This window comes from Symsagittifera roscoffensis, chromosome 10, assembly GCF_963678635.1.
Source record: "Symsagittifera roscoffensis chromosome 10, txSymRosc1.1, whole genome shotgun sequence".
NCBI lineage: Eukaryota > Metazoa > Xenacoelomorpha > Acoela > Convolutidae > Symsagittifera > Symsagittifera roscoffensis.
In genome coordinates this window covers 27,775,878-27,793,642 of record NC_087071.1, presented here as the reverse complement: position 1 = coordinate 27,793,642, position 17,765 = coordinate 27,775,878, and the positions used below count along the sequence as shown (strand labels likewise).

The 17,765-nt window shown below is 34.6% G+C and overlaps 2 protein-coding genes across 5 annotated transcripts in view; both read right to left on the bottom strand.

Moving 5' to 3' along the window:
- The window catches only part of LOC134855667 (dynein axonemal heavy chain 6-like), a 125,384-nt gene extending 112,704 nt beyond the window's left edge, over positions 1 to 12,680 (bottom strand). For all 4 annotated transcript variants that reach the window (XM_063872235.1, XM_063872238.1, XM_063872237.1 and 1 more), the window contains exons 1-6: positions 12,487 to 12,680; positions 6,447 to 6,566; positions 6,033 to 6,117; positions 5,109 to 5,313; positions 3,697 to 3,803; positions 3,322 to 3,486 (exon numbers count right to left, since the gene is read on the bottom strand). In XM_063872235.1, the coding sequence (XP_063728305.1) occupies positions 3,322 to 3,486; positions 3,697 to 3,803; positions 5,109 to 5,313; positions 6,033 to 6,117; positions 6,447 to 6,566; positions 12,487 to 12,525 (721 nt within the window). In that variant the 5' untranslated portion in view covers positions 12,526 to 12,680. The remainder of the gene's footprint in view (positions 1 to 3,321; positions 3,487 to 3,696; positions 3,804 to 5,108; positions 5,314 to 6,032; positions 6,118 to 6,446; positions 6,567 to 12,486) is intronic.
- A 610-nt stretch (positions 12,681 to 13,290) lies between these two features.
- Positions 13,291 to 17,525, bottom strand: LOC134855021 (dynein axonemal heavy chain 6-like). Its single transcript, XM_063871401.1, has 7 exons — positions 17,081 to 17,525; positions 16,566 to 16,837; positions 16,170 to 16,343; positions 15,149 to 15,327; positions 14,333 to 14,600; positions 13,711 to 13,807; positions 13,291 to 13,496 (listed from the first exon to the last, which is right to left on the bottom strand). The coding sequence occupies exons 1-7, from the start codon at positions 17,466 to 17,468 to the stop codon at positions 13,291 to 13,293; spliced, it is 1,584 nt and encodes a 527-aa protein (XP_063727471.1). The 5' UTR covers positions 17,469 to 17,525.
- Between the last annotated feature and the right edge of the window lie 240 nt (positions 17,526 to 17,765).

Below are 17,765 nucleotides of genomic sequence, written 5' to 3'. Positions count from 1 at the left end.
ACAAGCCTCTTTTATCTACAAAAAAATAGGGAAAAGCTGCTTATGCAGAGAAAATTCCTCTTAATTGTTCTTTCGAATGAACTCTCAATCTCAAATTTGTCGAGGTAGTTTTTGAGAAAATTCGAAAAGATTCCCAAAGCGGGAAAAACTGTTCATGTCTTAAGTCGAGAATTTTTTATAAAAAAAATCAGATGATACCACTTGTGCAAAGATTTATGGAAACTGTTCTTCCGATTAAATACTTAACCTCAGAATTTAGGGTAAATTCGGAGAAAAATCAAGAATTCGACATTTTTCAAGCATAATACTCTGTCTACAACAATTAGGGCGCATCAGTTTTTGCAGGGGAGATCACTATAATATATTTTTTTGATTAATTCTTTAATATCAGATTTGGCAAAGTAGTTTCCAAAAAATGCAAATAATCCAAAAAACATTAGGTCAAAGTAGCAGCCAGAAAGTGTAGTAGCCGGTCTTTTCTTTGGAACCATTTCTTTAAAAATCAGTAAAGTAGTTCTTGAGACACATTTAAAGTTTTGCAAAAACGCAAAAATTATCCAAAGCGCAAAAAATATTTCGAAACACCAAATCCCATACATTTTCATAATGCCTGTTTTTATCAAACAGTAATTAACTACTAGCAAAAAAAAACAATGATAAGGCGATGCAGCAAAAGTAAACCAGATATAATGCTGCAAAAGTGCCGACTAATAAATGAGCCTTATTCTTTGCAATTTAGGTTGCAAAAAATCCTAATACGGACTGCTCTATCCTCATGTAAAAAAAAACTCATGATCAATTGAAGCTCTTTCTTATGGGGCAATTATGTCAACTCTTGTTATTACAGTTTAGGGTGATATTGAGAGTTTTTTTGCTTTTCAACAATTTTTGCAAATTAGTTGTTTCCATCTGACTTTATTTTGACCGGAAAATCGGCCCATTAAATTTATGTATTAAAATGTTCTTTACAACCCCGTGTTGATGTACACAAACTATAAATTCTCGTCACAACCATGACATCTGTCGTTTAACATTTATCAGTTTAGCGCCAAGTTCTTCCGAATAGGTTTCTAATAAGAGACTGTGGTAAATCCAAACTTTGAATTATAGTAGGAAAAATTCAAAAAAACTGAGTATTGGATACCGCTGACAAATAAAAAAACCTCTCTAATTAAGTCTCTAAATGACTGGTGTAGATTTAATGTAGGTATGTGGAAACCAATGCCATTTATTCCAATGTTTCCCGATTCCTATGCAGAATCTATGAACAATTGTTAGTGAAATTCGCATCCGTGGAATCTACTAACTAACCATCAAAAATTCCATAATTAAAAAGCTTGCGAATGTTTAAGTATTTGACCCTGGATTCTGCCTAAAAAAGTTTAAAAAAGATAGCTCTGTTCTGGAATCAGCAACAAGGCCTTACTTTGTCTGCTTTTGATTCCACTGACTAACTAGCCTTGGGCATATTTACCAAAGTAATGCTTAGTAATCACAGTTTGTCTATAAGAAAAAACTAGTCACTTTAAAAATAGACTTTTTGTTTAGAGAAAAATTGAAAACTAACCCAAAAATCTGTTCAAACAAAATCAAAACTGAGAACAAAAAAGGTACAAAAAAATAGAAACTGAACAAAAACAGCATTTTGGAATTGAAGGAGGAATTGTGTGTTGCAAATTCCATGCAATAACAAGGATAGCCGGCTGCTGTGCAAGTAGCCCAGTATGTTCCACTCGCATTCATAAAAAAACTACATTTTTTTTTTCAATTTGGTGTCATTCGTTTTTTGAGCACAGTGCGACAAGAAAACTATAGAAACGCGAAGAAAGTTAGTCATTTAGGCATAATTGAAAAAAAAATTGTCTTCAGAAAGTGATAACAAATATGAAAAGGAAGAAAATTATCCTAATTTTTTTTCTAGTTATTTGTTGCATCTTATGTTCTTTTAGTACATTTTTATTGCCAAAGAAGCGCTAAGAGAAGCTTTCAAAACTTGTTTTCTTTTATTAACGTCAAATTTAGTCGGCCTAAGGGCTTTAAAATTACCAAAAACTAGCCACTATTAAAGCAGCTACATATGCTAATAAATTGCCAATTCGATGCAGCAAAAGTATACAAAAAAGACAATTTTGCATTTATTAAATAGGAAAGTATAAAGCTAAAATATGCATTAATTATGCATTTCAAAATGCATTTCAGAGATACATTGAGTTGGAAAATTTCTGAAATCGAGCTTTTCATCATTTTACTGCTGTTTGAAACAAGTAACTTTTTTTGGTTCCTTTGATGAAATAAAAATGCATCAGCTGTCTTAACTTTTCACTAATCAAATGTTAAAGCAAATATGACATTATACTGCTACAGCAGCCTACAGTTCAAAGTGCCTTAAAAAGTAGCACTTTAACTTGCGACTTAGGTTGGAAAAAAAGAAGGTTCGTACTAAAAACATTCGCTTTGGAAGGGTAATTACGATCGTTACTCCATCGCTTTGCTCGTTCAAAATTGATCTAAAAATTAAAATTAGTAATCAAAATAAAAATTTAAAAAAACACCCGAATATGGACGGAATAAAAAACTAAAACACAACACATCACTATAAATTTTTCGCCCATTTTGAACAGTCGGAGCCAAAACTAAAACATCTGAAAACAAAATTCCTTATTTTCAATGTTCGAAACCAGGGGAATATCTAGGATTTTATCGAGGGGGATTTTATTTTCAAAAAAAATTCGAAAACTTTGTCGACATTTTTTCTAGGTCAACCAAATTGATTTTTTGAGCTCTCACAAATCATAATGAAGACTCTAATTCGACCAAATTTTTGGAAAAATTTGACCAGATAATCGTGTTTTTGTGGCGCGCTCCCCCCTGAAAATTAGAAGATATTATCGATAAAGGCAGTAAAACGTCAGCCAGCCAAAATAGGATATCTCAAAATAGTACAAAGGGGGACCCTTTGCGTCAGCAGGCGGTCCAATCCATAAGAGAAAGGAGAAGGGGGCTCGGCCCTAACCCGCCGCCCTCGCTAAATCCCAACTGCTCGGAACAAAAACACGAAAAAAAAACAAGTTTCTAGTTGGAGGAAACCCTAGGAAAAATTTGCTATGAAGATTTTTAAATGTACGAAGTGAATGATAAAACATTTGGGAACTGCATGAACTTTTTTCTTCAACACAGAGTAACAACAAACGGCGTTTAATTCGGTTGTTTTCTTGCAGCAAACTAGCCCTAAATTGCAATAACAGCCCTTTGGTACTACCACCTAACCCTACTAATGGTTTTGCGATTACAAACATTCAAACATATGCGACGAGTAACTACCTGCTGCCGACTTCTGTGGTCCTGCCCGTGTCTTTTTCTTGCCGTTTGAAGATTGACTTTTGACCGAAGACGGTGGACGTGGGGTTGTGGGTTTGGTCATTATGACCTTGGGCTGTTCATAGAAGAGCTTTAGCTGCGGTTCACGAAGCAGAGAGCACACTTGGCCTGAAACAAACAACTCTGTCTGTGTTAATTGCTCAGATCTCGAATGGCCCTCATTAACATGAGTTATGATTAATTTCACCGGGATCGAAATTCATTCTAAAATCCAAACTTTGTTATCGGGGTTACTTTTTCCAACTCCTTAAATATCCTAAGGATTATTTGGAAGTGTTCATCATCAAACCGAATTCGAAAAAGTTTTTTTTAACCTACCGACAGTGTTTTCGAATAGATTGAAGCAGTTAACGATGTTGTCCTTGAAGTCCTGCAGGGAGGGAAAGAGAGAAGAGTACACCTCCCCCTGCTGCGACTCCTTGAATCTAAAACAATGAGAAACAGTGAATCGACGAACAGACATGTACTTGCTTTTCTGCTGTAACAAATGCAGCTTTGAGAGCTCAGCTCTATCATTTGTTAATTAAATCTGAAGTAGCCGGCTTCTAGGCAAGAAGCTCTTAAAGTTCCGACCATAGTCACTCAGATTTAACAGCGAGAAAAAAAACTTAAAAAAATCTGAGCTTGCGTGAATTTGTTTCCGCAGCTTAGAAAGTATTCTGAAAACCAAAAAAATTCCTGGCAACCGAAGTGCTATGAAATTCTGAAAAAAAACTTACTTTTTTTTCGAAAATGTTTTTATTCCAAAATTTTCAAAATCGGTCGAATAAGGACTGAAACGGTTTCAATATGGTGTGTTTCTGAACCCCATTTGCTGATTTTTTGTAATAATTTATGAGCATAGTGAAAAACACACCCGAAGCCTTAGTTCATTCCAACATCTGGTCCGAGCTGCTAATTCATTTACACAAGTGTTAGGACCCAATAGCAAATTTACCCAACAGCAAATTTGAGGACCCAATCAGGGCAGGATAGGACTCACTGACCAACCAAGTGTTATTTGGTATTATGTTACGACATCCATTTTTGGTCAACCAAACCTCATTTTTTAAAAAGGCGCCGTTGGTGCCACTATATACCTGTGCCAATTTATACTAGTTTCTATATACGAGGAACACGCGCCAGAAAATATATTCTTTGGAAAAAACGTTCTGAACAAGGCCCAAAAATGGCATTTTGGGTTGTCAAATTAAGACTTTTTATAGGGTTTTGAGAGAGCTCGGAATATTATGTAGTCGACACAAAAAACGCAGTTTCTGTGTTCTCAAAAATCAGTGGCTGATTGATAATGCGACACAATCAAGTCAGCAGATAACCCTTGCAATTAATTGCCGTAAATGCCCAAATAGAATGGACGTTATTTCCGCCAACCTCAATTGATATGAAAACAACGCACTCCTTGTACCTTCTCCCTTGCAATTCAAACCCGAGACAATTTAATTCTTATTTCACAACTTAACATCAAATTGTTACACAGGTCGAAGCTCAAAGGTCAAATTGTTACATATAGTAAATGTGGCCTTTTTTGAAATGGAACCAAAACAAACCGAGGGGAATTTTACATGACCGAATTTTGGAGAAAAACAACAATAAAGTTTGGATAAATTCTTAGCAACAATTTAAAATGAAAATAGCAAGTAATTATTTAAATGTAATGAACAAAAGGCAACCACACTATCGCAAAATATGTCATGATGACTCAAGTCACCCTATTAAAACAAATGACTCACCTTCCGAAGTACCCAATGAGAGTTCCCCCTGCAGACGACCCCGCCCCCACACTACTCTCACTTATTATACTCTCATTGTCCTCAGTAGAAGCTACAGTCCCCCTGTCGTCCTCAGTCTGTTCCATTCCGGAGGGGGTGGTGGAGTTGAGTAGGTTGTTGTTGCCCATGTTCTGATTATCATCGTCAGCTCCAAGTTGCTGCTCATCTGTAAAGACGTGAAGTGACGTAACAGTAGGTTAAGCGACAAACTCTGATTCAGGCGCATTATACCACTCGTACCCAATATAAAACCAGTTTGGAATTTAGCTTCACGTATCATTGCATCTTCAAACTTAATTGTTCTGGCAATTTCGAATAAAATGACGTAATATTTGTGTTCGTGGGAGTTTATTTTTCCAGATAAATTTCGACTTTTCAACTATCAACTTTTGGCGAGTTCTTTTATACCAACTGAAAAGTATAGCTGACAATGACTTGAGCTTCAAAAAAAAATTTGTGAAAAATTCATCAATGTTTCAACATTTAAAACTATTCCGGGGCTCTTTTCCTGTTGCTCCTGTTGATAAAGATGATAATTTCTGATCTATAAGTCTACAACATTTAAGTATAATCGAGGAGGAGAGTTATTGGTTAAAATACCGAAATAAAAAAGAAACACTTTTTTCATTAAAAATCATAGATTCAAAATTAAGTGTATGCATGTATATCTTCAAAAAAATAATAAAATGAAAATCGCTATTTGTCAGACAAATTTGAATTTATTCGACGTAATCTTTCTATAGACTGCCACTGTTTTCATCTTCAACGTAAGGCTTTTTTTGGCTTGCTTTCGCTAGCAATGGATAACTTTAAAAACAGTGCATGTGCGTTTAAACTAATGACAAATGAGTAATGACTCCTGGTATCATGTTACTATGATGTTACCTTCGTGGAATGTGACGTGTGATGGGACTCTGAGTTTGGACTCGAAGTCCGGTCTGGAGTTGAAGCCACTCCCCGCAGAACTCTTCTGAAACACGAACACAGAACTATAGCTTCCAAAATAATTTGGCAAATTTTCAGTTCTTTCGAGTTCCTAAAGCAGACTATAAGGTTTGCTTTACTTGTGCTAAATGGGTTGATGACAGTAAATAAATCAGATAAATAAATAAACATGCACAAAACAGTGAAATTGCATGAGCTATGGTTTGTATGAGTAAGGTTGCATACAGTAACTCGTAACTTTTTTTTTATTGTTTTACTGTTAGGCTGGGGGAGCTATAATGGGAAAGACCCAAAAAAAACATATCGACTAAGACAAAATGGAGCTCCTATAGTTCAAAACAAAGACAAACGTACACTTTTGACTAGTTTAGAGCTGAGTGTTCTGAGTGGTGTGACGTTCAGTTGGAGTCTGACATTAAACAGAGGCTCAGGCAGCTCATCTTCCTTCTCCTTCTTGATGATCGAACCCAGAATCTGAAACAGAATGGGGGTCTTTTCTGTTATACGGTCCAAACTCGATCTTTTTGATATTTTGAAAATTGGATTACAGTCCTTGCATCACAATTGACTCCAGATCTGAGTTTGAAGTTTGTTAGCAATCATTTTTTCATTATAAAACAATTTAAATACGTTTTGCTTAAAATTTTAGAGAATATACCTATACTCAAATTTGTTTGAAAAGAAGGCTGTTTAAAAAGAGGGCAAAGTTTTAATTCTGCTAAAGTTTTAATTAAATTTTGTGTAATTAACTTTTCTTCCAAAGACAAACCAGTTTGGAAAACGCGTTCTAAAATTAAAGTCTTATTAGTTTTGACCGGATAGTTTAAATCAGCACTGAAGTTAATGCCAAATTGTTTGCAAAATCGACGACCTTTGAACAAATTAACACCGGCAAAGAAAGCTTTCAGATTATTTAAATTTTCGACCTGGTGTTTTGCGTGCTCAAATGAGCAAAAAATTAGTTTTTGGAAAACAAAATGAGCCGTTTTACGTTAAAAAACTTCGTAACGATTTCTTGACCGAAAAGGAATGCCAACACTTTGACATTAAATATAAGTTAACTAAAAAATCATAATCGAGTTCTAGGGCTATACTTTCTTAATTCCGACACCACAGAAAAAGTATATGACGTTTTGGGCATATTTTTTCTGGAAATTTTTGATCGAAAAGTTGCATTTTCTCGGAGCGCGCTTCTCGCTCAAGATATTGGCGCCAAAGGTACTCCAAGTGCTACTAACTGCCGAACTGGGGACCCATGGGTGATCAGGGCATCAAACCCTGAGGGGTAGTGAAGCCTGCGTCCCTTCCAAAAGGCAACAACATTTGGATAAAAAATCAATTAAAACGATGAAGATAACACCCAACCTACTGAAACATTTAAAAATTGAAAAATAAATATTTTGCGCTTAAAACAACACAATTCAAGGTGACGGAGTCAATGTAAAATAAGGCTAAGCAATTTGAAAAAAAAAGAAGAAAAAGAATTAACGTACCAAGAGTCAGAGTTTGTAAATTTACATGTAGCAGAACAATTGTGATAAGAATTGTTAGAAAAATATATATATATACAGCGCTGATTTAAATTATCCGGACAAAACGAACAAAACTTGAATTTTCAAACGCGTTTTTCTCAAATTGGGTTAAAATTAGACAAAAAATAAAGAAACAAAAGTTGCTTAGAATTTCATCAGAATTATTAGGGTGCAGTTTTTTTCTTCGAAATTCTCAACCAAAATTTTACCCCTAAAATGCTAAAATGGGTCATTTTGGCTTTTTTCAATTGATCAAAAATTACACTGAAACTACTTTGTTAATTGATAAGAAAACTATATCACAAGAAGCCCCTTAAGCAGCCCAACACATTTTAAGAAAAGTTTAATCTCCAAAAACCAGTATAACAAAAAAAACTTTCTTTTGATAGTCAATAAATGTGATTTTTACTATATAAAACCCAGAATCTGTTTAAAAACAAATTTTAAACAATTTGCCCAAATTTTTGGAGATTTAACCCTTCTTAAATTTTGTTAGGCTGTGTAATAGGCTTCTTGTGACTTAATTTTCTTGTCAATTAACAAAGTAGCTCCAGCGTAATTTTTGATTAATTGAAAAAAGCCAAAATTACCCATTTTTGGGGTAAAATTTTAGTTGAGAATTTCGGAGAAAAAATTATACCATATCAATTCTAATGAAATTCTAAACAACTTTTGTTCTCTTCACTTTTTGTCTAATCTTAACCCAATTGGAGAAAAACGTGCTTGAAAACTCAAGTTTTGTTTGTTTTGTCCGGATAATTTAAATCAACACTGTATACATTGAAAAAATAAGGAAACTATACAAAATTGAATAAGTAAATTTACAAATTTTAAAAGATTTTCAATTACTGTAGAAAATGCTTATTTTGGATAAAAATTAGACAGTTTGGAAAAAAAAACAGTATATAAGCAGAAAAACGATAGTCAAGTTTTCCCAGAAAAACATTCAATTTCCATAATTAAAAATGCAAGTTCCGACTGGGCCTTGAAATCCAGACTATAGCAAGGAAAAGGCTTTACTACGAGACCAAGTGTGACAGTAACTAGGCGTTGTTCAGTTTTTGTTTAAACAAAGCAAGGGCAAAATCTCACAGACTTGAAATAAAAGTTGTTCAATAGTATAAGAAAAAGGGGAAACCAAGAAGGGTTGTTTAAGAAATCTAACAACGGTTGTTAAATGGTTTCCCGATTATCGATCATTTCTCTGTTAAAACTGCATACGTACGATATCCAAAGGACGTATTTTTACTCTTATTTATCTGAAAACAGCTGCTTTTCAGAGATTCTTGAGCTTCTTAAGCCTCTAGCGCTAAATAAAGCCTATGCACTAAGTCGTCGATAAACTATTCCTTAATTTTTGTGTTTTATTGCTTTTGACGAATGAACAGAAAAAGGACCTAATTGTATGGCGAAAGCAGAGGTATGAGACAGAGGCGAAGCCTCGCTTCGCAAACACTAGCGAGACCAACAAAAGCAGCTCAAGAAAGTGCAATAAGAAAAAATATAAATAAGCCTCGAAATAATAAGTTTTCAGCTAGGTCTAGGATTCGATTATGACCTAGTGCAACATAGAGGTTTTGAGTCTCACACAATATCCACTCAGCCACGCACGCTTAACCATCGACAAGCCTAAGTCACGAATAAAGCAGCTATATATACTAACAAATTGCCAATGTGGTTCAGCAAAATGGGCACCAAATACAGTTAGACAACATTTTGCAAGTAAAAATTTGGAATATAACAAGCTGAAGGCATCCACACTAACTTTGCATGTAACAAATCGCAAAACATAAAGCCACACTATGTATAAAATATGCATTTCAAAAAATTGCAAGATATATCGAGTAAGAAAATTTCTGAAAACGAGTTTTCATGATTGCCATGTAGTTTGAAACAAATCACTTTTTTCGGTTCTTTTGAATTAAAAATGCATCAACTGTGTTAACTTATTACTATTCGAATATCAAAGCACATGCTATGAAAAAGCTATAAAAGTGACCCAAAAGTAGCACCAACTTTTGCGCCTTAGTTTAGAAAAAAAGGTTCGTAATAATACACTAAGCTGACGCTAGTGTAATAAAGATGAATGGCGATTTATTTTACATTTCTGCAGCGCTGACTCAATTATCCAAAAACGAACAAAATTGGAAAATGAAAACGCCTTTTTCTCAAATTGGGTTGAGATAAGACAAGACAAAAATAGAGGAGAGCAAATGCTGCATAGAATTAATAAGGTATCAAAGCACATGCTATGAAAAAGCTATAAAAGTGACCAAAAAATAGCACCAATTTTTGCGACTTAGTTTAGAAAAAAAGGTTCCTAATAATACACTAAGCTGAAGCTAGTGTAATAAACATGATGGGCGATTTATTTTGCATTTCTGCAGCGCTGACTCAAATTATCCAAAAACGAACAAAATTGGAAATTGAAAATGCGTTTTTCTCAAAATGAGTTGAGATAAGACAAAAATAGAGGAGAGCAATGTTGCTTAGAATTAATAAGGTGTAATTTGTCCAAAAAATTCTTAGCCAAATTTTCACCGCAAAATGGATCATTTCTTTTTTATTATTTAATCAAGATTTACGCTAAAACTAGCCAAAAATACAGATAAAAATCTTTGCTTTAAAACAAATATAAACTGTTTCACCCCAATCTTTGAAGCTATGCCCTTCCAGAAACTTTTGGGCTGTGTAAGAGGCCTTTTGTAGATAATTTTCTCCTTAGTTGGTATTTTCAACTTAAATTTTAATTGACTTAAGCCAAAATGACCCATTTTTGGGGTAAATATTTGGTTACGGATCTTGAAACATGATTTGCACATGATAATTCTGGTTAAATTCTAAACAATTTTTGTTATTTTCACTTTTTGTCTATTGTTAACCCAACGCGTTTGAATTTTCCTTGTCGTTGAGTCCGATTAATTTAAATTAGCATTGTAGTTCATTTCATCTTGTCTCAACTCAACCCAGTTATTAGCGCGCATTAATTTTCACAGACTACGCAAATTGGTTTTTAATGAAACCTCACGCTTTTAAAAAGTTTTACACTTTCAACTTTGTTTTTGACTCATCAACTATTTAAATCTATAAATGGTTTAAGGTTTTTTATTCACGAAGGAAAAAACCAACGTACGAGCTATCAAACTCTTTACGAAGCCCCTAGTTATGAAGTGAATGCAAAAATTTGATCAGTTTTCTGTGCCAAGTAAAATCAATTTTGGAATAATTTCTCACCCCCCATTCAGTCGTATACACCACAATCTGGAAATGAGAGAGAATTATTTCTTCCCAAGTCAGTTCCCAAATTAAACTTCCGATTATCACTCAGGCATATTTTGACATGTATGCAGATTAAGAAAAACGGCTAGTCATGCCATTCTTTCGTTTTGTGGCTTCAGAAAATTTTGTGCTTTTTTTCGTTTTGTGGCTTCAGAAAAAAATCTGCAAGCAAAATTAAAATTTTTAGTCTAAAATGTAAGCCAGTAGCGCAAAAATTTAAAAATCTAAATTAACAAAATTTGCTTTCTTGTAATCAGTGGATAAACTATATATTTTTTTTGAATTTGATAACTAAAAACACACAAACTATTCAAAAACTGAACGAATTTTCCAATCGGTGGCTCTTTACCCTCCACCTCACATAAGCATCGATTTCATCGTGTAACGAGTGGTTTTACAAGGTTGAGTTTGAAGACCAAATATGTTTGTCATGGCCTAATTAGTCCCTATGCCAAATTTGATAACATTCCGACGATGTGAAAAGAAAATTTACTCTAAAAAATTGCAGGTGGGGGAAAAGGAAAAAGAGTCCAATCGGTGAAAGAACTACTGTAGAATTTTCTTTGCGCCGATTGTAAAAAAAATTGGGTGATTTTGCCATATACATTTTTCAGAGTTAGATTTTTCTTCATCGCATTATCTCATGAAGCAGTTTTTTTGAAAATTTCATTGTCCTTCTGACCTAAGGGAATTTGCTATCTAATGCTACTGTGTTTCAGAAATAAACACAAAAATATTTACTTGGAAAACGGAAAAAAAATGTTAGTTTAAGGAAGAATGCTACCCATAGAATTGCAATGTAAAGCAGACAGCTAGCCATGCAATTTCCTTATATAAAAGAATTCTAGTCATAGGGTTTTCAAGCACTTTTTTAAACGTGCTATCTGTATAAGCCATATATGAGAATTGCATGATTAGCATTTTTAATCAATATTGAAATAAAAACGCATCTCCTGGCAGTTTAATTCTTCCGACCATTAAAAATGGAGAGGAACTTTGTACTCTTAACTTTTTTGTTTTCCACGCAAAATCAGGTACACTGAAAAATTATCGGATTGGTTTGATAGATATTTAATATTGAAACACTTTCAGTCGTGATTCAAATGACATCAAAATAATTTCAAAAAATTTCCCCAGTGTCGAGAAAAACCGGTTTGAAATTTTTGATTTTAGTCTATTTTCAAGCGAGTAAAGCGATCGAGTAAAGTTCGTTATATATTAAAAATAGCAATAAAAAAGAAATTGAGTTTAATAAAAAGAAAACTACTTTGAGAAGCTTCATTTAGAGCTTTTCTGGCAAAAAAATTTCGAACAGAAAAAGAAATTCTGAGGAGGTGCTCGGAACTTTCTGATCTACTTGCACAGCAACCGGCTGTCCTTTTTTACTATTTGAGTTTTGTTTATGAAAGACTTGACAGCGTTTTTTTCCGTCATTTATCCATATATAAACAAAATATTTAAGCTTTCAGAGAATTAGCCCTGACCTAAACAATCAGCGTCTTGAATCTTTATTACCTGATCACAACGGCATTATTCGCTTTTTTAATTTTCTTTGTAAGCTTTGTTTTGAAAAATAGTTTCACCTCGTCGATATCGACAACGGTTGGCTTTGGAATTTCCATTTTCTTGAAATCGTATTTTGGAACCACATATTCCTTCCCCTTTTTGTCCGACCCGTCACGTGACTCTTGCTCGAACTCAGAGGGACCGAGTGACCTTTTGAACCCGCCTGATTTCAGCCTGGGCTTGTATTCTTTCTCCTTCTGAAGTTGCTTTTCTTCCTGCAAAACATTAAAATGTTTTATAATATTGATTTTTTTCAAGCCAGAATTTTATAACCATACATTCTATTGTACGTTTACAGTTTAGTTCAGCTTGCGAGAATACTAAAAAAGCATCAACCTGTCAGGTGGTAACTGCAAACTTTTTAATTTGAGTAATCAAGACCAAGGAATTGAGGCCAACATATCGATAGATTCTGCAGAGAAACCGTTTTTCGTTTGTCAGTACCCAGTCACGACTAGTCAAAATTTATTCAGTTAGGAGTAATAGCAGTTGAAAGATTTGAAAGAATTGCAGTTGAAGACAGACAAAATTACTCGAACCAAAACTTCAAACTTATTCTTGCGATTCTTGTTTTTTGGGGCTATAACTAATTCCTGGCTATAACTATCCAGACTAATATTTTCAATTATTTATTTTATTTTTGATATTTACAATAATTTGGGAGGCCTGCAAAACAAAAAGAAACGAAAAATTTTACTGTTGCTTTAACTTCATTTCTATAATTTAATTTTTGTTTAAATGAGTTTGCTTAGCAACCATTTGTTTTCTGATGCTTATTTTTTTAAAATGATATGATCATTTATTAACAAAAAATATAATGTTTATATGTTACCCCTAACCTCTGCAGCGTGTTCCAGACGTCTCCGCACATTTTCTAGTCCCCCATCAATGTGGTGCCAGAGATGACACGTAGCATTGACCACTAGACGTTGAAGGAGGTCCAGCAGTTGGTTGTCAATCAGTCGGAGGAACTTACTCAGTCTTCTCAAGATGTGTTTCCACACCGCTAGTTCAGTATAGGGAGATGCTGGAATTCAGAATTGATTTAAAAATTTGTGGTAATTTAGAACACTGTCAGTTTTAAAAAAAATTTCGGGGATTTTAATTGAATTTGGGAACTAGAAAGAGATATCTCTAAAAAAACACCTATTGAAAAACACTTATAACAAGTCGCTGGTTTGCTTTGCCTAATTTTGAAAATAAAAACTGAAACTTTAAAACTTTATTTTTAAGATACTAACATGAGTTCTGTTTTCTCTTTCCAGAGAAGTCGAATTGTCCACGTAATAAATTGGATGGATCAATTCCATGTACTCTTGCTTCATCTTGCGCTACTTTCTACAGAAAAAAATATTCCATCAAAATTTATCACTGGGAGACAAGGAGAGATCATGAAACTGAAACCAACAAGAAATTATGAATTTCCAGCATCAGGGGTGAATCTAAAATTTTGTTGATCGACCAACTTTTTTTGGTCGACCAAATGTATTTTTCCGAGCGCCCGCATAACACAAAAAAGAATCTATTTTGACACTATTTTCAGCGCAGCAGGCAAATTTTTGAAAAAAAACATAAAAACATCAGAAATGCCGTTATTGAAAAAAAAATGGTCAAAAATTTAGAAAAAAAAACAGGTAAAATGCGGTAAAAAAAATAGGGTCGGTCAAAAAATTTTAGGGTTGGTCGCCAAAAATGGATGTCATAAAATAATACCAAAGGAGACAACCTTTTGGTTGTGTTTTAGTTGAAATTTTAGTTCCGATCAATTTTTTTCTTGTTTCAAATTTCAGCTGTAAAATACATTTTCTCGATCGAATTTCGAATTTAACTTTCACAAGAGAAGTAGATTCATTAATTTCTCACCAAGCAAGCCTGCTTCGCAATGGTGACCACACTCTCTCTCAATCCCAGCAGTTTATCCAGAGCTGCCGAACACTGCCGCTTCTGGGTGTCCATAAAATCTTCCAGCCAAATTGTCTTCTTCGGGTCCAGGGTAACCAGACAGACTTCAGTGGTGCCCAGATTCTGGTAGGAGTTGCTAGGACAAGCACTCTGGCATATTTTGCGCACTTGCAGAAGACAGAGGAGAAGAACTTCAGCGTTGGTTAACAATTCCTGGCCGATCTTGGCACTGAGGCGAAAAAAAAATACATTTAGTTATAAAATATTAATATAATAATAATAAATTGTTTCCAAACTATATCTATTTACAGAGCTATTCATAAAACTTACAAATACTAATTGGAATCGTTTGGCAGAAAACCATTAAGCTAGCACGGCGCATTTCAGGTGTCTCATTAAGCAGAGAACAAAAAAATCAACTAAATTCCTAGATCCAATGCAACCGACCGTTCTACCGGTAAACATATCAAAATCAGAAGCGAAATTCGACACCGAATATACAAACGAAAACGTAATTAGCTATCCAACAATAGACACTTATGAATTATTAAGCACCTTTTTTAACTAGACACGTACGAGCTTTCTTTGAGTTAGTCAAAATATGTTGGAAAAAAAACATATTCTGAAGCATAGTTCCGACTCACCCCGTTTTCGATTGGGGGCCTAATAGGAGCATCTAGCTTTAAAAAATTGGGGCCTAATAGGAGGATGTTTAAAATTCGTGTTTCAAAAAACTACTCTTTAATGTCATTAAAAATTAAGCAATGAGTTCTTTACCTAACTTCTGTTTTCTTTTTGCTTCTCACATTAGCTCGCCACAACTTGAACGTCTTCCAGATTCGGAATTTGACGAAGACTGATTTGTGGAATATCAATCGGAACAGTCTAGCTTCATACATCCAGCGCAGCACTGGAGTGCGCACCACCATTTTGGTTCCATCTGCTGCATACTTGACCTGACAAAACAACAGTAGACTGACCATAAGCCGGGAAAACTCTGAAGCACAGCTAATTTTAAGCTGAAATCAGTAGTTGACTTAAGCAAAGGAGTTGGCAAATCATAAAGGAAATCCTCTATTGGTACCAGATTTGAACATTGCAGATCGAGTGAAGATGACTCAACGCTTATAAATCTTCGAGACTTATGAATAAATATCTGCAGAGAAACAAAAAACTGAATTACTGAAACTTTCATTGAAAAATCCTTAGAAAATGTCAACAAGACTGCTTGTATATCAGGGCAAAGCACTGAATGTTCCGACTGTCCCTTAATTCATATCGAATAGTTTTTGGGAAAAGAAAATATTGAAATCCTATACATTTTGGACAATATCAAAGTGTGAAATTTTGAGTCGTACGAAATTAATAAGACCACTTAGCTAGCCTCAATTCAATTTGGAACGATTTTGTTGGGCGGGATAATTCGCCACGCATAAATAATTCGCGGTACGCTCTCAGCAATATGAATAATATCTTCAGAGCGCACGTAATTTAGTCCAGAACATGGCCAATTTGGCAATTTTCAAACCCCTAGAACCTTACAAAAAGTAATCGCAGGTAAAATATCCTTTTACATTTGAACTCAAGAAGCCGATATCTTCAATGGGGTATAAAAAAATTTTGTTGAAAATCATTATTTCGATCGGTGAAAGTTGACTGAATAAAAAAACCACCCCGAGCATAAATATTCTGTTTTCTTTGAAATCGGAACAATAAAAAGGTCAATACAGAAACTTTGGACTTGATGTTCAAAATAGTTTCCTATTATCATTACTATTATGATTACATATTTGATTACCAGAGTGATTGCGGACATGGAAGCAGTGAAGACCTCCCTGCAGCCTCTGGCCTCTTCGGGAGAGACAACTTCGATGTTGTAGGGATCGTAACGGGCCTTCTTGTCCATGCGATGTTTAGGTAGGCAATACACAAAATTGCCGTCTTCCTCGTTGTACTTGAAAATTTCTTCTTCCTAAAAACTTATTTTGTTAAAGCTAAAAAGTGCGGCGACTACTTGTGAGTTTATGAACAAGATTTAACAAGATGAGACACATTTTTTTGTTCACGCCAAATTAGGACGAAAAATCAACCTGAAACAATAGATATTCATGCTTTTTCTCAGTTGCTTAATAAGCATCTTTAATTGAATTTCAATCGATCTTACTAAGCAATGTACAATCGCTTATCTTTTTACTTTAGTTTCAAGCTGTTCCAATTCAAGTCGAACACTCGGTCCATGTCTGGGCAGCTCCGTCGGCAAATTCAGCGGAGATCGCAGTCTTTTCAAGTGATAGAAAACATCTCTATTACCATCTGGTACTTGGTTGTCGAACAGATTGGGTTGGTTGCCAGGCAAGTTCAACGACAAATTTGGCACAGGGGAGGCTGAATTGATTCTGACTGTTTTGGTTTTCTTCGTTGACTTTAAGGTTGTTTCGGTACGTCTCAGGTCTTTTAACTGTTTATCTAAAAATTATATTTACACTCCAAACAATAATTATAGATATAGATTAAAACAAAGATTATAAAAATAAAAAATAAAAAATTTCCGGCAAAGCCCATTAGATTTTTGACACAAAACAGTGCCAAAAAGATTTCGAAAAAGGTACAATTATCTGGGAGTGTTCAAAAAGCCTATTTAATTTGAATAAATTTAATGATGTTAAATTTATTTTTCTACTGATTGTATAGATGTATAAGACATTTAACCTGCTTCTTCTAGCAAATTTTTCACAAAATCGTCCTCGTTCAGAATCGTCGAAGATTTTACAGTATGTTTACTCGAAACGGCACTTGAAGTTCGAGTTGTTGCTTTCGGCTCGTCTTCAAGAACAATCTCAAGAGAAACCTCATCATCCGAATGGTTATCATCATCTTGATTCGTTTCATTTAGTTTTTTCCTTAAATGTGCAAAAGCAACCGCTGCTTTTTTTTCTCTGCGGTATCTGAAATTTGGAATTGGCGAGTTGATTGGAGCAATCGGCGGAAGAATTCGTTTGCTTGATGTGTCGATTGAAAGCTCAGCTTTGCCTTTCAAACGGAACGCCTCAGCATCAGCGCCGATTTGATTGAGGCGATGTGATAAGACCTCCTCCATTCGTAGTGACAATTTGAAAATAGGAATTGTAACTAAAGTTTCATCACTAGTATCTAAATTATATACAAAACCGATAAAAATAACGTATACAACTGAGAAAATATTTCAGCGAATAATATAGGATATCATCTGACAACATCAATGAGGACAAATCTTTAAATCGATATTATTAATAAGCACCGATTAGGTTCTCAACAACAATTAGGTTCTCAACAGAAAGTTGTTTTTATCGGCTGCCGGTCCTGCTCAGTGCAAGACCAAACGGGGGAAGGAGATTTTAACCATTTCGCAGCAGCC